The following is a 21,542-nucleotide window of genomic DNA, read 5'->3' as shown; positions in this document are numbered from 1 at the left end:
CATTTCCAAAGGTCTCGGTCCGTAGTCATCGCCTCGGTGAGGCCCAATGTACGAAATTTTTATGGAAATTACCAAAGAAGGTGAGGAGTTATATACAGTACCTTGTCACATTAGCAGTCATGTTTCTTTTTAATGATAACGTAATACCTTATTTATATTCTAATACCAACAAAAAATTTTTTTTGAACATATTATACCTAGTTTAAATATTTCTGAGAAAAACCCTAACCGCTCTAAACACTTAGTGTTCTTTGTGAGCTCACAATTCCCCCCAAGAAACACTTAAGTTATGAACTACTGGTTTACACTAATATTGGTTTATTTTGGCACAAGGCCAGCAAATTTGGGTGAGGGAAAAATCAATTAAATCAACCCCCGTATTCAACTGGTACTTATTTTATTAACCCTGAAAGGATGAAAGGCAAAGTCGACCTCAGTGGAATTTGAACTCAGAACATAAAGACAAACGAAATGTTGCAAAGCATTTTGCCTGGCGTGCTAACAATTCTGCCAGCTTGCCAACTTACCACTAAGTAATAAAATTAGTTTCAAATTTTGAGCGAGGGGCTAAGTCAATTAAATCGACCCCAGCACACAACTAGTATTTATAGATCCCAAAAGGATAAAACACAAAATTGACCTTGGTGGTATTTGAACTCAGAATGGAAAGATGGATGAAATACTGCTAAGCATTTTGCCTGGCATGCTAATGATTCTACCAGCCAGTCTTCTTAACACTGAGTAATAATATTGAAGCCAGTTTGAAATCTTGTAGATTTTTCTTTGTTGTAAGTCAGTTAATTCATCAAGTATGATGAGCAGTAAATAAGAGAGTCATTAACAAAAAATTAAGAAATAGTGTAATTAAAAATATAAATAAAAATACTATGCATGACAGTTTGTTCCACAGTAGCACCAAATTATTTACAATAAGAGGGGAAATTTTATACAATGCCAGCCACCCCCGTCCCGACTGGCTTCTGTGCTGGTAGTATGTAAAAAGCACTATCCAAATATGGCTGATGTCAGTGCCGCCTAACTGGCTCCCGTGCCGGTGGCATGTAAAAAGCACTCACTACACTCTCGGAGTGGTTAGTATTAGGAAGGGCATCCAGCTGTAGAAACATTGCCAGATCAGATTGGAGTCTGGTGCAGCCTCCTGGCTTGCCTGTCCCCAGTCAAACCATCCAGCCGATGCCAGCATGGAAAACGGACGTTAAACGATGATGATGATGATGATGATGTTCCAACATGTAAAATTTAGATGTTACATGTTCTAGAACAGTATTACACAAGGTGGACTGAGACAATATTTTGGTGAGGCATGAGTTACTTCAGAATGATGAATAAACAAAAAGTGACTAAATCTTGCAGTAAAGTATATATATGCATGTGTGTGTATATGTTTGTGTGTCTGTGTTTGTCCCCCCAACATCGCTTGACAACCGATGCTGGTGTGTTTAGGTCCCCGTAACTTAGCGGTTCGGCAAAAGAGACCGATAGAATAAGTACTAGGCTTACAAAGAATAAGTCCTGGGGGTCAATTTGATTTGACTAAAGGCGGTGCTCCAGCATGGCCGCAGTCAAAGGACTGAAACAAGTAAAAGAGTATACAGTCTGCTTGATTATTTGAATAGCAATAATAAGGTTGATTGGTGTAAACAGTGTAAATTAGTGTATCAGCCAAAGTAATAAAGAATCAGGTTTAATGATAGCTAGAGAATGAGGTTGGCAGAAGAGCAAAGAGAGATGGCCATGTTTAATTTCAACAAAAGATAGGACATCTGTGAATCTGATGCTGTGTTCTGTTATCTGCTTGAAGACAACACGAAAAATATCCCTAGAGTATGAAACCATGTGAAAGGTAATATTTAGATCTAGTTACTAGACATGATATAATTGGCTTTTAATAACTATGATGTTGTTAACCCAACATTTATGACTAACAATGCAATTTCATCTCATGATTTAGTACAATGATTTCACGTCAGCAGATACCACCATACAAACAAGACACTATTTCCTTCTACTTAATATTTCTAAACATTTAATTAAAAACAATAATGGAATTATAAGCAAAAACTGGGTAGGCATACATGTAAAATTGTGCACGAGCACATAAGCAAATATCCCAATATTTGAGAATCAAAATTTAGTTGGATATTCACTCACTCATTCATCCATTTCATCTAACCAGACACAAACATCAAGATATAAAACAGCATATATACATCGCAATTATAACTTCTCAGGTACCATTATAGAACATAGGATTACAAAACAAAATAAGAGTCCATAACACCATTTTTTACGAGTTTATCCCTAATAGAAAAAAATCTATAAAAATCCTTCAAATACACATGGTATAGTTATCATGCAACATAATTTTATCAGATCAGAAGGAATGATAACGATATTTTAATGTGTCAGTCAAATAAAGAAAAGCTGTATTACAACACACTAGTCTGTATTAGTTGTTTAGAAACCAGAGAATGAATTGAGGGTAGAGTAAAAAAAAAAAAAAAAAAAGGCTATCATTCAAATCAATACCATTATGTTCTCATTTCATATGAACTTAGTGAATGGCTGTACAGTTAACTGAGTCAACAACAATGTATTACTACTTCCTATCTACAAGTAGCAAGCTGAAATGTTCAACTTATTTTTTTATGGAACACCCAAATCCTACATAAATCTTTTTATCATCCCTACCAGACCCAAATCTTACGCTAGCATGCTCATAGAGTTGAGTACAACTACTTTATTTTGCTGACACAGAGGAGGATGAATATCAAAGTTAATCTCTTTGGAATTTGAAATGAAAGAATTGTTATTGTAAACTAATTATATAAAAGCATCTATACTTTTGGGTGCAGTTTAGGATGTTTATGTGAGTAGCAGCAGCAGCACCATCCCAGATATGGGAACAGTACACAATTGTGGGTCTTGTACTTTGTAGAAGATTAGAGCTAAAGTATTTCTGGCATTAGAAAGGAAAGCTAGCCACTAGGATGTAATTTATTTATGGTTATTAACATAGGGGTCGTTAGGAAGGAAAAAGTAAAATCGAGGTTTGTGAAGCTTAGCGTTTTTAACAACTTTGATCTGTTTCTTAGTAGAGCATCAGAATGAAAAATACATCAATATGTTAGCAAAGACAAGCAGCTTTGAAATAATTACTTGGTGCAGTTGATTCAGCAGAATTTGAACTTACAAAGTAGGGACAAAACAACCAACTCATTACACTAGCATTTTCTTCTTTAATTAGAGTTACTTCTTGAAGGAAAAGATGAAAAGGTATATTACTGCTGTTTATTCCATTAAAGTAGAAGTGATGTGATGTAAAATCTAGCATAAAAGAAGTAAAAATGATAAAACTAAACATTATATTGTCACTAACTCAGTAGTCTGTACAAACCTTGTCATTAATAATGGTTTCTTACTTAGATATGTCTCATATACTTGTGTGTGTGTGTGTGTGTGCTAAAATGTGCAATATCTATGACTTTCCTAAATGTATAGGAAAATAAGTGGTTCTTATTGAGAATTAGAAAAAAAGTTGGCTAATACAACATTTACCAATAATTGTGGTATATATATTTTAGTCAAGGTAATGATATATTCCAGCAAGGCTCAACATATTTTCATAAATTAGTAGGTATATAATTTACTGAAGTGACCTAGAGAAGATTAAAAGTTTTTAAAAAATCATTTCACCAGGAACAGCAAGACTCTGGGCTAAATAAATATCTTAAAGAATTGGGTTTACTACTAGCACTGATTTATCAACTTAAAACTGATAATAACAATGACATGTCAACAAAAGAGACTGTGGTAGTGCAACCTGCTAAAGACAACGGCCATGTTTCCCTTATTGTCATCCTGTATGCACTATGTTTGAGAGATAAAAACTGGATGATCACAGCTAAAATGTCCCATACCACAGATCATTTGGTGAGTTGACAAACAGCATAATAAAGATGATTTATTTTGACTTAAATATGAGGCCAATTTCTGGGAATGGATTATACAGTTTACCAAGCTGACAGTAGTATACTGTAGGTTATAAGACATCATGTTTCTTCCATTATGTACATGGCACAGTTGTAGTTGAAGAGTCAATATACAGATTAAGAGTCTATACAAGGATGAAAAAGTCTTTCAAATGAGATGAGGATCCAAGACAACCTAGTCGAGATTGAACTCAAACCCTAAGAGAAACAAACCAATTTGGTCTGGCAATTTTGGCTAAAAAGGAATAATGAAGCAACAGAGAAAAGAGAAGTAAAAGGAGACAAGACAAGGGAAAGAGAAAAGAAAATGAGAGAAACAGAGAGAGAGGGAAGAAGGGTGAATGAGGAGAGAAAAGACAGAAGAAAGAAGACACAAGGGGAAAGACAAAAGAGAAGAGTGTAGTTGTAGTATCAGCAGCAGTAGTAGTAGACACCAGATTAACAGCAGCAATAGAAGTAGTAGTAGTCACCATATTAGCAGCAGTAGTAGTAGAAGTAGAGGTAGTTACCATATCAGCAGCAGCAGACAAAGAATATTAGTAAAGGAAATTAGCTCATGTTACTATCAATAGTCAGGAGGGGGAGATGAACTGTGTATGTAACCAAGTGTTGGGTGGTATTTGTACGTAAAGAGATATACTTTGCTAATATTTAATGAAGAATTTACACTGACAATTCACTAAAACAGTACATTTGTTCATCATCATCAACAAAAACTACTACTACTACGTATGACACTATATAATATCTATTGACTAGGCAGGTTGTAACATGCAGGTGCGCATGATGTATTAGGCGATAAGACATTACTTTCCTTCTAGTATATATTATATACAGAGTACTAGTTCACTGAAGTGAAAAGCTTGATTGACAAGAGCTTGCCTCAGAAGTTTAATGGAATCATTAATGTCAATCAAATCCATGACAAAAAGAAGCAAATGAGAGATACAAATAAATGACAAAGTAGGTTCAAAAAATGTCTGAACCAGGATCAAATTCATAGCTAAAGACTTTGTTGCAAGATAACTGAGTTACCCAACCAAAATGGATATGAAAGGCAAAATGGAACAAAATCAGCAACACAAATGACTTTGAGATTCAGGAAAATTTTCAACCAGGAAACAAAATTTAGAGCTAAAAACCTTGCAGTAATCCAATATTTGTAAAGCAGTAAAAAAACAGACTAATGCAGTTAGTTAGCAAGACTGTATCTTAATATTCTTGATTATTGCTGAAATATTTGAAACTTTCTAGAGCATTCAACTTAACAATAATAGTCTGATACTGACTGGCACATGACCTTTACAATACACATACAATAGAAAAACAAACTGATATTAAATAATTATAGTTGCCCACTTACATTAACATGAAATTAATTCCACAACTGATTAAATAGATAAGGGGGAAAATAAAATATGAACAATATGTATATATACATAATGTATATCTATCTATCTATCTGTCTGTCTGCCTGTCTCTCTCTCTCTCTATATATATATATAGGTACACAAGTGGCTTTGTGGTAAGTTTGCTTCCCAGCAACATGGTTCTGGGTTCAGTCTCACTGCATGGCACCTTGGGCAAGTGTTTTCTACTATAGCCTCAGGCCAACCAAAGCCTTGAGAGTGGATTTGGTAGATGGAAACTGAAAGGGTACAAGTAAGGGTTCACCAAGGATCAGTCCTCAGCCCCTCATGTTCATCATAATCCTTCAGGCAATAACAGAGGAATTTAAGACAGGCTGCCCCTGGGAGCTTCTCTATGCTGATGACCTTGCTCTTATAGCTGAATCACTACCAGAACTAGAGAAGAAGTTCCAGATATGGAAGCAAGGTCTAGAATTGAAGGGCCAGAATTAACCTTGCAAAAAGATGATGCTGATGCCAGCCTCTGTCACAACCAAAATTTTACTGTGTTTCACCATGCTTGAATGAGTGGTCGAATTCTTAGCATCATGTATCACTTATCATAATGGTCCTTTACCATCTCCTTCATATGAGATGCAACATCTTAAGAACAGTCTTCTTCACTTTGTACCAAATATTTCTCTTACACAAGCCCAATTCACTTAGAGTACTTGTCACTTCATTATACAACAGTCATGGCTTATACTTCTGTTGAATCTTTGGGTGTAGACACCCTTCCTCACACATTCTCCACTTTCAGTATCTTCTCATAGTATCACTTCCTTGCCTCTTTCTTTTTTATTATTTTTAAGAGCAAGTGTGTCATTATCATTCTCTAAACACTTCTCAATACAGCTGGATTCTCCCATGTAAACTGTCTAGCAATCGGGGACATTTCTCACTTCTGATCCACACATCACAGAATACGTGTAAACCTCTTTTTCCCAGCATTTTCCCTTGCAGTATATACCTGAAGTATAACTTCTAGCTATTTGGTATTTTTCTCTGCTGCCACATTCTTCCAGTCTCTTCAGGCCTGTCTCCCAGCTTTTATGGACTTAATGACTATTATACCACCAGCAAGTTGCTATGCATCCAGGAGAAGCATTGTAGCAGCCACAAATGTGATCATCAGCCCTCAGCATGTTTTATTGAACAAAATCCCAATTCTCCTGTATGCTGTAAGCCTCTGTTGCCTGACACTGGGTATCATATCATGCTTGCTGAAGCAAGTATGCATTACATATATATAAGACGGCATATGGCTTAGTGGTTAGGGTGTTGCACTCAAGATTGCGAGATCGTGGGTTTAATTCCCAGACAGGGCGTTTCGTTGTGTTCTTGAGCAAAGCTCAACTTCATTTCATGTTTCTCTGCAATCATTTCGTCATCTGACATGTGGCACACAGTGCACCTGTTCAGGTAATGTTGATTTGACAGAGTGAGTGAGCTTATGTGTACACAAACATTTAATCACTATAAACAAATCATCTGTGTGGTTGTTTGGCAAGAAATTGCTGAACCTTCACACATTATCTAACAATGGGAGAGTCCATAATATAAGAACACAAGTTGCTAACTTTTACCTGTTTTTCAAGTAAGGGATCTCTTCATTTCACAAGTCACTGAAAGTATGATGTCAGCAGCAAATTTGTTGACAGAAGTGACAACAACAACACTACTTGTAGTGGGCAACTTACACAGAACACAACAGTAAACACACCCACACACAAGTTCTTTCAGCTTCCATCAACCAAATTCACTAACAAGATTTACCAACATATTCAACTATCTAGTTGCATAAGCTGTTAAGAGTCATAGTCAAACCAATAAGTGTGTGTATATATATATATATATATATATATATATATATATATCTCATCATCATCATCCTCATCGTTTAACGTCCGCTTTCCATGCTAGCATGGGTTGGATGATTTGACTGAGGACTGGCAAGCCAGAAGGCTGCACCAGGCTCCAATCTGATCTGGCAGAGTTTCTACAGCTGGATGCCCTTCCTAATGCAAACCACTCCGAGAGTGTAGTGGGTGGTTTTATGTGCCACTGGCACAAGGGCCAGTCACACACACACACACATACATGTGTATGTCTATGAATGAATGCATAGATTATATCTAACTGATTCTACTGGTCAATCCTCAGGTTATAAGACATTTACCCATAGTGTAGAATAATGCTGTGAACTTGGAGAAATGTGGTTTTGAAGGGTACACTTTAATACTAAAACCATGTCATCACCCACATATCTATGCATACACACACATTCATCAGGTTGGTGCAAAAATAATTGTTTTTTTTTTGTTTTTTAACCATCAACTTGAAAAAAAAAATATTTCAAGTTCAGAATAAATTTTAGTAGTTGATAGACTAACCATTAGCTTCTACAATTTTTTGCTAACAAGAAACAAATCTATTTGTTTTGGGAGAAAAAAATTCTGGAGTCTCAAAACTGATAAATTCTTTGAAGGTACTTTGAAGACCTCGTTTTGCAGTAAGTTATTATCATAGATATATATAAAGTATAAAGATCTTTCCCAATAAGGCTGGTTTCTCGGATTTTTGTGGTGCATAGACTCCTTTCTGGATGGGATGCCAGTTCTTTGTGGGATTATTCATTTTTGCCAGCTGAGTGGACTGAAGCAATGTGAAATGAAGTTTTTTGTTCAAGGACACAACACATCGCTTGGTCCAGGAATCAAAATCACAATCTTACGATCATGTGACTAACACCCAAACCACTAAGTTATTTATCAAGATGCTTGGAAAACAATTAAGGTAGAGTTTTGCAGCACAGGTCTAAGTTAACTGTGAGATATGTGATTCAGGGTTGACATGGAGAGAAATTAGTAATTTCTGATTGACCAATGCCAATTTTCAGGTAACTTTCCTGGTATAATGGTTTTGCCAGTATTTAAAAAAATAGGAACAGTTGATTCTCCTTACCAACCATAAAACAGTGATTGTAATCTTCTTTTGATGTAGCTTCAGTTCCAAAAACTGTTTAGGTACTTGACCTCAAACCAGCTAGTACAGGGAACATAGTTGGCTATCATATAAAGTTTATGCATAAATACACACACACACACATATATACACAAACAGACACACATATATATATAAATACATACACAAGAAAATATACATACACACACATTTTTCAATACACATTACAAAAATAAAAGTTTCTGGATAATGAACAATGCATATATAGTAAGCAAGTACATCAGAAGCAGAACATGAAATCTACTGAATATTAGGAATGGATGCCAATAAAATTTTGAATCTTTGAACATATGAAAAAGAAAAAAAAATTTCTACTCACATGGTTTTCATTTTTTTCTACTGATATGATATCTGACTTAGGTCTCTTAATACTGTTTAACATGGGCTTAAAAGACAAACTCTGCAAGAAATACATTATGAAGTGTCAAAGAAATTGAAACATGCTGTGAAATATGCTATTTTGAAGTAGAAAAATTTAATTCCATTTTGAAAATAAAAAGTCTCTTTTTAAAATAATCCAAGATGCAGAAAAGACAAGGATATTGACCTTACAGAAGCATTAACTTCTATTTACAAATGGAAGATTAAGCATTTTACAGTTAATTTCATTATGTTAAATGCAATGGTTCATTTCATAATGTGGAAATAATAGCAAACAAAATTCAAAGACAAGTAATCATACAAAAACCACAAACTTTATTTATGCACTTTCATTGTAACATTCATATACTGTATAGGGATTTTATAATTTTAGTTGGCTGTTTCTGTACATTGACAACATTCTATAAGGTGCTTATGCCTAGATTATTTCCTTCTATATTTACACTGATTTCAGCATATGGTTTAGTTGCCATGTCAGGTAACCATCTCCACAGGTTTTAGACAGTTATATTGACCCCTGTACTTTTGGAAGGTGCTTATTTCATCTATGTCAAGGAATGAAAAGCAAAGTTCAGCTTGGTATAAAAATATATAGCTAATACCACTCGATCTACTTCTCATTTCAGCCTTTTTTTAATAAAGAAGAGCTGTACTTATACATAACCCAGCACATTTTAGGATGGCACACTCACTTGTCGGCTCTACAACCATACATGAGTCAATCAGACTGAAAGCAGAGTCATGTGGTTGCCAAGGGAACTTTTAAACTAGAAGACATTATTTGAGTCCATATATTACAATATAATAACAAAAGTACAGTGGTCAATATAATTTATCATACTAAATTAGCATAAGTTTACTCTATGTTGCAGCTGGTTAAAGTTCTCTTTAATATAAACCAATTTAAGCATTCTTTCAGAGCAATGTTATACGTACAAATACTAAATCTATTAACTTATATTTTCTTTAATTTTCCATCTTTACTATATTATACGATAGGAAAGTAGTTGCTAACATTTATATAATATAAATAACACACAAAACAATAACAGAATGGAAAGGAATGAGTTGACAGTTGTCTGTATGTTGGATAATCTAAGAGATAAAATTAAGTGCAAGCTAATAGAGAGCAAGAAACAAGGTGATGCAGTTTAGCATAAAGATTGTCTCTGTTACATAGGCAGAGCTACAAAAGGCAGATTGCAGACATCTTGGGTGGCTGAAAGTGAGACAGTTTCCATAGTGCTGTATGGAGAGGCACATTGGGAAATTCTCAAGAAGTCATATTTAGTATTGGGAGTGGACTGATGAGTATACCACCCAATCTGTACTCGGTTGTCTGTAAATATAGTCCATGTTTAAAAGAGAAAGGCAAAGGCAGAAAGGTAGATAAAGTAATGACAGATAATATGATAATCAAATTGAGACATTATCTGTTACCCTTCATTTGTTTCAGTCAATAAACTGTGGCCAAGCTAGGGTACCACCTTAGAGGGTTTAAGCAAAGAAATTGACCCTAGTACTTATTTAAGTCTGGTTCTTATTCTACCAGGCTCTATTAGTCTAACTGCTAGGTTATGAAAACTCAAACAAATCAACCCTGGTTGTCAGGTATTGAGGAGGGACAAACACAAAGACATTTGTTCAAGGTGCCACACCGAGGGATTGAATCCAAAACAACATGGTCACAAAGTGAGCTTCTTAACCAAACTGCCATATACAGACAAAGAGTCTTGGCAATGAATTTGAACTGAATTTAATAATCTACTCAGTGAACTGGGACTTAAACAATCTACCTCAACAAAAACTCTTAGCACTCAAAATTTTTTATAAAACACAATATAATAAGCTCATTACAGGAATACAAAGAAAAAAAATTATAAAAGCCAGAAAGGAAATAATATGTATATATTTACCAATATAAAAGTTACAAAGATTGTAAAAGTCAAGATGGAAGGAATCATCATCTGTGATTGAGTTAAGTCAGTTTGGCTAAAAAACAGAACCAGCCCAAAAGTATAGAGACCTCGGAGTATACTGTAGAACATAATAAACTGTTCAAATTTACTCAGTTTGATGATAGTGTCTCGAGTTGGCCACCACACAAAAGTGATTCCACCTAGAAAAATAAAAAGAAAACAAAAAAATTAATCAAATTGATGTATACAACATAAATAATCAAACAGGACAATCAGTTCAATTCTTTTACCAATGTTCTGCAGTGTTCTCCCATCTTCCAATATCTGTGTCTAAGACGATGTGTGAGTGTTCAGCTTTTTTGCTGAATGACCTGCACAAATGATTTGTTTATAGTAATCAAATTTATGTGCTTTACATTAGCACACACCTGCCATCAAATCAATGACGTCTGAACAGGTGCACTATGTGCCACATGTCAGGTGTCAAAGAGATTGCAATGCACCACCTGGTCTAGGAATTGAAACCACGATCTCATGATCATGAGTGCAACTCCCTAACCACCATATATATGTGTGTGTAAACTACTAGCAACACACCACTAGCATATAACTTTGAGCGAAAACGAAATAAATCTTATAACTTTTGAAGTATGTTACATCACTTGATGAGGATCCCTGCACTGTGCATTGCATCTGAGGTCGTTACATCGTCTCACACCCACTAGGGAGTAGTTCAGAAGGAAGCTGAAATGATTGTTATGCTAAATAAAGCATCTAGTTACACTTTGTTTTCCATATCAATCATTTAAAATATATATATATATATATATATATATATGCTGAGACCCCTTCGGCACAAGTCCAGGTAAGGTTGTTTATGGAAGACCAGCAGTCGCCCATGCATACCGGCCTCCCCTCTCCACACCACCAGTGTTATCCAAGGGAAAGGCAAAGGCCAATACAGCTTGGCACGTGTGATGTCGCAACTCATTTCTACAGCTGAGTGAACTGGAGCAACGTGAAATAAAGTGTCTTCTTCAAAAACACAACACGCAGCTTGGTCTGGGATTCGAACTCACAGCTTCACGATTGTAAGCTCGATGCTCTAACCACTGAGCCTGTAATTATTTGTATCAAAAGCGTCACCTTTACCTATGTAGCAGTTGACTATGGTACTGCTACACCAGTCATTGTGTATGACTCCTTCGTGCATCACCTGGTTAACTATACGGGTGACTAGGCTATAGCCAACACCACCAGATATTTTGAACATCTCTGCAGTGATTCCTGATGGGCCGGGGGCTTTCTCTGTCTTCATACTCTTAATTGCTTTATATATATATAGATGATGAAAAATCTTTTGCAAAAATCTAATACTGCTGGTCACTGGGTACAAAACCCTTTCTAAGTAAAGAAGGGCTCAGAACAATTGATTAAGCTCAAATATAGTGTATTTTAACATGTATAAGGAACCCCCTAATTTTGGGGGCTTAAAATTTGGAAAAAAGTTTTGTAAGGGATTATAATATTCATGTATAAGAAACTCCCATATTTTTTTAACCTAATTTTTGACAAAAAAGGGTTCCTTTTTGTTAAAATACAGTATTGTTGGACTTATTTTTGTTATAATACGGCATTATTTGGACTTATTTTATGCATTTAACAAAATAAATCTTAAAAGGACTTGAACTAGGAAATATGGAATCAAACTAGATAATATAAAGCATTTAATCCAGCTCACGTTTCTGTACAAATTGGAAGGTAGCCTTTTTCAGTTTATATCAGAAACTTACTTCAACTAACAGCAACAAAAAATGATAAAACAGGCATAATTAAGTTATTGCCCCATGTCAGTGATAGCAATGATTTACACCTACCAAGAGAAGTGTAGTTGATGCAGAGAAACAGACAGAAAAACACAAAAATGCTGTTCCAACAATGAGCCTGTGTATCAACTGACAGTAGAAATAATAGAACCAGAGCCTCACAAACACAAGACACAGTCTTCAGTGACAAAGAGACAGCTCCTTTGGATGAGGTAAGTGATCTTCTTGATAGATGAGCTTGAACATACTGTTTGATGCTGATTCCACAGAAGATTACTCTGGAATGGAAAAGAAAATATGTTGTTCAATTTAGAAATTAGTAAAAAGACATACAAAACAAAACAAATAACAAAAGCTAAGGGACATTCATAGTTAATATTATTAGGTTGACACTCAAAGAAGAAAAAAAGTTAGAGTTAGGGTCATACACTTTTGTTGCATACAAAAGAAAGAAGAAAGGGAAGGAGCTTAAAAAAAAGAGATCCAGGAAAAAAAAATGCATAGTTCATGCATTAAGTTCATGCTACATAAAATTATGTGTATGTGCATCATAAATATCTCACAGCATATCTGAGCTCCAATTTTGTATTGGACTTACAATACAATTTATTTATTCTCAGCGAGCTAAGGTGCTATTAACACACTTGAGTTTTGTCTCAAAGCAAGTCAGTATGCAGCATGGTTCAGTCAGACTTCTAAGCTGAAAATAAGTGCTGCTTCCACTCTATAGTTGAATGAGTATGAATAAGTAGAGCATCCATCTGTGAAAATAATTGCTTTAATAATTCATATGCAAATTTTACGAAAATATTTTACTTGTGCTGGTAGGGAAAAATTAACTATAATATAATTTTGAAAGAAAGCAAATAAAAAGTAATTATCTTGCAGCTAAGGCTAATTAAAAAGAATTATCATAATCCAGAAAAAGAAACATTGTTCTTCTCCAATTTTTAATATGAATGTGATTTAATATGTTTTAATATGTATGACCATAAAACGAATATTTTAAAATCTATTTATAAATAAAGGATATTTCCATAGAAACAAACTAAAACAAAGGAAGTTCATCATAATAAGTTTAATTTTATCATTACCGTTTGTCAATGACATAACTAATCAAATTCTGATTGCATACTACTATCTTTGAAGAGGAGTGATACATTGGATAATATAGTTCTCAATACACAATGCCTGAAAGGACAAGATAGTCCTGGCTGGAATGCCCATTTCCATGGACTCAGCTTCCATTAGTTTCATCTATATACTAACTGAAGATGATAGCCCATTGATGGATGTCTCTTATCAAGTAATTCATTCACTTATTAGTTAATAATATACGAGTTAAATTAAAGTAGAAGCCATCAGTAATATTCTTAAATAAGGCAACTTTTGAGTACTAGTTAGATGTGATCAGTGTAGTAACTGAATCTCATTCAAGTTTCTTTACAAACTACAAAATAGGAATCATAAGAGGTTGGATCTGAATTTCAGGACAGAGTGGCCAAAAATACAAACAAAGCAACAGGGATTTAACAAGAGCAATAGAAAGAAAGGCTAACAGTAAGCTAGCATAAATAATTGTGTGTGGGTATGCAAGGTATATCCTGTATACATTCAAACTGACAATATTGAAAGAGAAAGAGGATATGTATATTGCATGACTGTAAATGCAGAAATGGCAGTGGCCATAATCACTCTGACTGAGATCTCTATTTTGAGTAATGTTGTTTATTTGTGTCTGTGTCACTAGAAATAATTTTAAGAGTAGGAAGAAAATTGTTGCATGTATATTTGAGTGAGAAGCAAGTGGATAGGTGCAAGTAGGAAGTTTGTTGCAATATATTTATGCGGAGTAGAGGTTTTAGTTATGTGAGGACCAATGTTGTGCGTGACCTTTCTCTGCATGCCTATCCAGACTGGCAAGACTGATATGGTCAATGCCCAGTTTATTTGTTTCCAGAAAAGAAACCAGGCAATTGGTCCAAATGTTTGCAAGTGAACTTTGCTAAAAGGCACTTAAAGACTACCAAATAATACAGCTATTTAAAAACAAAACAATTAAAATAGTTTTGCAAATTAATATTGGGAAATAGTACTAGGCCCTAAGATCATATCAGAGAAGGAGAAAAAGTAAAACATTTATATTAGAAAAATTATGCATGTTTTTTAAAAAAAAAAAATTTGTAAATGCAAACAAAACTCCAGCATACTTCAATAAATACTTTATATGGAAATAAAAGCTGTTAACTTAATTGCACTTCTATTTTTAAATTAGAATCAACAACAGCTTCATCAGTTTTAGATTTTTGCCTAAGTTGTATTGATTACACAAGCTCATAATACACAAGTCTCAACCAGGCATCATGTCTTCCTTGAGGTTCCATGTTCTTATATTTATCCTAGTTACTGCATTCCACCTTCTAATACTAATTTTCATCTCTAATCTATTTTTATTATACCCAAACCAGTGGTTTTGATTTTCAGTAGCTTGTATCTAATCTGTCTCATTCAAGACATTTCTAATAGAAATCGTAAGTTATAAATAATCATTGTACTGTCATGTTAGCTGTTTTACAACTATTTTTCTGAGCAATTAATACTGAAATTTTGCTCAGACTGCTTTTGTATAAGTCAACATTTTGCTAGGAGACAATATTAATTTACTAAGTTTCCTCCCTATAACTATCGCCTTAAATATGAAGTGCAGATGCAAGCTAGTATCAAGTATTAGGATATTTTTTTCAAGTGAAGTAGATGTTTTACGACTGGATAAGCCTCTTCCTCTCCACTACTAATCACTCAAGTACAAAGTCAAATGATGCAATGCAATAAACAATCAGGAACTAGATAAATTCATCTAAACAGGGTTATGCTAATTAAAAATAATAACCTAATAATTGCTGCCAATGAAAATTAATTTAACATGTTTTGGTATCATCAAAGGTTCAAAATATACTGTTTTAACCATGTCATATTTTAACAACTTTGAAGCAGCCGCCCTACTGACTGATAATCTCAGTTGGAAATTCTACAAGCCTAATATAGGCACAGGCATGGCTGTGTGGTAAGAAGTTTGCATCCCAACAACATCGTTCCAGGTTCAGTCCCACTGCATGGAAGTGTCTTCTACTATACTTGGCAAGTGTCTTCTACTATAGCTCCAGGCCGACCAAAGCCTTTTGAATGGATTTGGTAGGCAGAAACTGGAAGAAGCCCATCAAAAACATGTAGTTTGTGCCCCCACCCCCAATACCACTTGGTAACCAGTGCTGGTGTGTTTAAGTCCTTGTAACTTATCGGTTCAGCAAAAGGGACTGATAGCATAAGTACCAGGGTGATAAAAACTAAATACCGGGGTTGATACATCCAACCAAAAATTCTTCAATGTGGTGCCCTACAGTCTAATAACTGAAACAAGTAAAAGATACAAGATAGTTTGCATTGGAATGAAAACACTGGGTATTTCCTGAACAGCATTGAATCCTTACAAAAAGCTAATGTTCTATTACTAAGAATATACTAACCAATATAAAAAAAAAATTAAAAAGTGCCTATTTGAATGATAAGACTAAAGAACCTTCCAATCTCTTCCCTAGTGTAAAGTTTGACTCACTATTTCATTGTACTATAAAGGCTTCCAATGCTTTTACATCATTCTGTACATTCACCATTTATTCACAGTACCTTTTTATATTCCAGATTTTATACTAAATATTTTGCCAAACCCTGCCCAGTACAAAACTTTTTTCAGGAAAACTCTCTGTGCCTACACACCCAACCATCCAAATCATCTCAATCAAGAGGTGAGAAGACAGAAACCTATTGGTACTATCCCTTCATTTATAAACTAAAAATAGAAATAAAAACAAAATAAAACTTACTAAGCAGATTGAGTAAAAAATTAAGAAACAACAAACTGTGCATACATGCACTGTTTTCATATGTGAATGTGTGTGTTGTAGATAAAAATGCAGCTAACATGTTTAGGTTATTGAGATTATAGCAAATAAAATAATTTCATGAATTGATTTATGGAACAAAATTAAATGCAGATGAAATATAAAAGTAACCTAGTTAGTAATAAAAAAAAAAAAATTTAAAAAAAGAAATCAATACAAAATATGACCAATATAAAATTCAGAATGAAAATACAAATAAAAATGAAATATGTATGTCAGTGGAAAATGTGTAGGTTTAGAAAATAGTGTTTTACATAGAGTATTGAGACCTGACGATTATATTTAGTAAATTTTTCTTTCCTTGAAATTTGTTGACAATACATGAATATACTGGATAAAAAAAAATGAATTAGACAAATTCAATATGAAAAGCTTACTTGAGAAATAAAAACATTAGGTATTTTGGTTGGCATGATGGAAAATAACCATTAGAACCTGAACGATGGTCCCAGAGCAAAAGAGAACAAACTGACAACGTAGCAAATATATATTAGAAATTTAAATGAAATATACTGATAAGATAATTTATTTATTCATTTCTTTTTTGTTTGTAGTGCAGCAGAACTGTATATGACAGTCAGACCAAAGTGACAAGATAAAATCATTCAAAAGTGATGTCATAGGGTAAAAACTAGAAAGGATACCAAGTAACTAGATCAATTCATTATGTATTACTAATAACAGCTGTTGTATTTTTTCTAAATTTTTAGCTATGAATCTTATCACCTCATTAAAAAAAAACAACAAACATCTCAAACCAACAAGAAAGCTTCTATGTAATTCACCTGTGCAGCTCAGTATAAAAACAGTCAAATATACTGTTGTTTAGGCCCTGGCCAGCATTGATCAAAGTCATTCCAATGATGACCATCCCAGCTTTGAGACTATATTTACCCAGTGTATCTAGGACAACATTATCTAAAGTGTCATATTCTCAATTTTGAATGGAAGGAAGTGATCTGATAGCAGTTTAGCTATTATTTCTAGCTGCTGAAATTTTATTTCCATGTAGAGCAACAGGGAACACTTTCTAGCTTTTTTTTTTTTTTTTACACTGAGAAAAATATGCATCTTTGAAGATTTTTGAGAATACTTAAGTAAAATTATGGTCAATTCTCAGTTATTAGGGCCTATAAACGAACCATTGTTATTGTGAATGGGATACATGAATGACAACTGTGCCACAAGTAATTAGTCCTTAAAATTTGTGAAACTTAATATGGCTCATGAAGGTGATGACAAATGACCAAGTCTTCTGACAATTTGCTGTGCTTGAGAAGACACATCAAGCTAAGTGAAATCATGATCATGGTCAGTGCCAGTGATACATTAAAGGCACCTGTGCCAGTGATACATAAAAGCACTAATGCCAGTGACATGTAAAAGGCCCTCATGCCAGTGACATGTAAAAGACACCCAGTACACTCTGTAGAGTGGTTGGTGTTAGGGCATCCAGCTGTAGGAACCAAGCCAAAACAAACTGAAGCCTGGTGCAGCTCTCTGGCTTACCAGCTCCAGCCAAACAATCTAACCCATGCCAGAACAGATGTTAAATGATGATGATGATGATGATGATGATAAACAATCCTTATTTTTAATATAGACACAAGGCCAGAAATTTGTGAAATAAGGGAAGTGGTAGTCAACTGAAATCAACCTAGTACTTGACTGGTACTTTATCAAGCTCTGGAAGAATGAAAGACAAAGTCAGCTTTAGAACATGAAGTAGCTTAACTGAATACTGCAAGGAACTTTAGCCAAAGTTGTAACAATTCTGTGAATCCACCACAATAACAATCATCATCATCATTTAACGTCCACTCATCTATGCTTGCAAGAGTTAGAGAGAATTTGTTGAGGCAGATTTTCTACAGCTGGACGCCTTTCCCATTGCCAAACCATACCTGTGTCCAAATAAGGTAATAATTTCCCCATGGCCAGACATGTTTTTTATGGAAGACTGGAAACGAATAACCTCATCTGTATGACAATGATACCCACTTATGACCATCACATGGTGTCTAAACACGGTTACACATAAACAAATATATATGCATATACATGTATATATATGTGTGTGTGTGTGTGCATGTACGATGAGCCTCTTTCAGTGTTTGTCTACCAAATCCATTCACAAAGCTTTAGATGACCCAAGGTTATAGAAAATGCTTGCCCAAGGTGTTGCACTGTGGGACTGAACACAAGACCATATGGTTGGATAATTAAAGTTCCATATTCATTAAGCTATTAACTTATATAACTTTGACACTGGTCCTGTTTGAGTGCCTTCCATCAATACTTTAACTATGAATAGAAGGCCTCAAATGATATCAGTATGATGCTATAAAATGTAACAAGTGATTGCCAAGTACATATGACTGCATTGTGTTTTCAAAAATAATACTGTGATAAGATAAATAATCGTATTAATCACAAGAACTGCAACAGAATATGTTCTACATATCTTCAACTTTGAAACTGTCGACATCACTTGAAGGTGTTAATAATAACAAGTGCTGAGTTTGGGATACCAAATCAAATTCCTTATCTATATTTCTTTAGAAAGTGAATCTGATTCCAAATTATGTGTAGAAACTCAAAGAATTTATCTTTATCTTTTACTTGTTTCAGTCATTTGACTGCTGCCATGCTGGGGTACTGCCTTGAAGAGTTTTAGTTAAACAAATTGACTCCGGGACATTTTTTTTATAGACTAGTACTAATTCTATCATTCTCTTTTGCCGAACTGTAAAGTTATAGGGACATAAACACCAGTTGTCAAGTGGTAGTGGTAGACAATCACAAAGACACATACACACACAGATACATACATGCATATATATATACACACATACATGATGGGTCTTTCAGTTTCTCTCCATTAAATATTAAATCCACTCACAAGGCTTTGGTTGACCCAAGACTATAGTAGAAGGTACTTCCCCAAGGTGCCATACAGTAAGACTGAATCCAAAACCATGTGGTTGGGAAGCAAGCTTCTTACAACATAGTCATGATGTGCCTATAGTATCACAAAAGAATTTATATTAGCTATTTAAAACCTATATTGCTATATTCACTCTTTATTTGCTAAGAAGTTCTTAATATGATAAGAGGATTGCTTATTTTTTCTGTGCTTCTTAATCTTTCCTTATTCACACCCACTTGCACTTTCCCAAAAGCTAACAATCTCTTTTCAACAATGGTATGCTACTATCATATTTTTAATTATTCATAACAACAGAGAAAAGTACCCACGACTTTTTGTGAATATTTCAAGACTAATGCAATTGATGCTTAATTTGAACTGCTGTCAGCTGATGTTTACAAAAAGGAATGAAAAAAGGGAGAAAAAAGAAAATGTATGGGAAGGGAATTCCATTGAGTTTGCATTTCTGGAGAAGAATGACTGGGCATATTGCTTAGTTTAGAATCTAGGGTGAGAAATAGTAGAAATAGCTTGAGGAGAAGAGACAACTGATCTTGATGTAATCTTAGAGAGTCAAACTGTAGAAGATTATAGGACACCATAGTGATGTTGGAAGTAGCAGAGTGAAGAAACTCTTGAGTTAGCAGCTGTAGAGCACTGGTAAGAGAATTGCTGCCTATCAACCAAATAGACTTCAATGTGGTGGTCTAGAATATTTATTTGTGTAGCAGCACCTTCCTAGATATCTAAACAATATTCCAATGTTTGTCTTACTTAAGTACTGTAGAGCAGTTGACCACGATTGAGGCAGTGTTTGCCTCTAAATAAGAATCCCAGTCTTTTGAATGCAGTTTTAGCAATGACATATAATGGAAGCTGCTTATAGAGATCATTTGGGACAAAGCCAATAAACTGATAACGTTAAGCAGATAAAGTGTTTGGAATCTATTCATTTTTATAACAACAATCAGTTGACAACATTATTTATGATAATAATAAACAGCTTTCATGATATGTATGTGAAATCAGTATGAGAAATCATCAGAGGTCATTATCATTTGGTTACAATAGATTCAAGTGTATGAGACTGGTAAGAATAAGGATCCGAGAACTGATATCATAACTATGACTTAATATAGTTTCATCCACTCTTACAGATTCTATTTAAAGTCAATGTCATTTACTCACCCACATTCAAAGACTACAAAAATGACAATGAATGCACTTATTTACATACTTACCCTAAAATTGCTGGCAGTTGGAACAGTTGCAGACTGAAATAGATGAGGCAAACCAGAACAGCAATGACTGCAAATTCTAAGAAGTAAATAGTTGAAGGTCTGCAGACATTGCCAACAATGGATGCTAAGCAGCTAAGTAGAAGACCAGTAGCTGTTCCTTCAACACCAACAGCTAGCAGACACTCAACAATGTTTCCTAAAGAGCTTGGTCTCAGGACTGTAGTGTATGTATTACCCATGAAATGGTAGAGAATCTGCAAGAAAAAAAACATTGTTTACCATTTTAGCTAAACATATTAGAAAAGAAAGCAACACAACTATATGCTAGCATATTCTTAATTAAAGATCTTTCAAAGAAAATATATTATTGGGTAAAAGCCACATACCAGTCACACACTTCAATATAAAAAAAAAAAATGAAAACAATTATAGAACAATAATGAAACAATAATATATACTGAAATAGAGGAAGTAGTATTCACAATACATCAGACAGCCTAAAAGAACTTGGTTAAATGAATTCAAATTGTTATATTTGGGTCACAAATTAAATTTCCATAGTGATTAGTTATACATTACATGATCGCATTAGTCTTAATCTGGTGCTTAAATTCTACAACTACAATCGTTTTTTTTTTTTTTTATATATTGATCTTTTTCTAGTTTTAACCTTTTAAATATTCAGGTAAGTCAATAAATTCAAATTTTATTCTCATATACAATTCAAAATAACATAAATGGAATCAAATGTTACTAAATTGAAAATCAAAGACATTAATTCTACTTCATTATATTCAATTGCTTGTTATGATTCATGTGATGTAAATAAAATTGAACAGAT

General features: G+C 34.2%; 1 protein-coding gene across 1 annotated transcript in view; it reads right to left on the bottom strand.

The window, feature by feature from the left end:
• LOC106873157 (Na(+)/H(+) exchanger beta) overlaps positions 1-21,542 on the bottom strand; it is a 288,856-nt gene that overhangs the window by 230,725 nt on the left and 36,589 nt on the right. Inside the window, exons 3-6 of the mRNA XM_052968332.1 lie at positions 20,702-20,955; positions 12,624-12,850; positions 10,744-10,946; positions 8,768-8,846 (exon numbers count right to left, since the gene is read on the bottom strand). Coding sequence (XP_052824292.1) covers positions 8,768-8,846; positions 10,744-10,946; positions 12,624-12,850; positions 20,702-20,955 — 763 coding nt within the window. The remainder of the gene's footprint in view (positions 1-8,767; positions 8,847-10,743; positions 10,947-12,623; positions 12,851-20,701; positions 20,956-21,542) is intronic.

Source organism: Octopus bimaculoides, chromosome 1 (genome assembly GCF_001194135.2).
Source record: "Octopus bimaculoides isolate UCB-OBI-ISO-001 chromosome 1, ASM119413v2, whole genome shotgun sequence".
Classification (NCBI taxonomy): Eukaryota; Metazoa; Mollusca; class Cephalopoda; order Octopoda; family Octopodidae; genus Octopus; species Octopus bimaculoides.
This window is presented reverse-complemented; position numbering and strand designations above follow the sequence as displayed.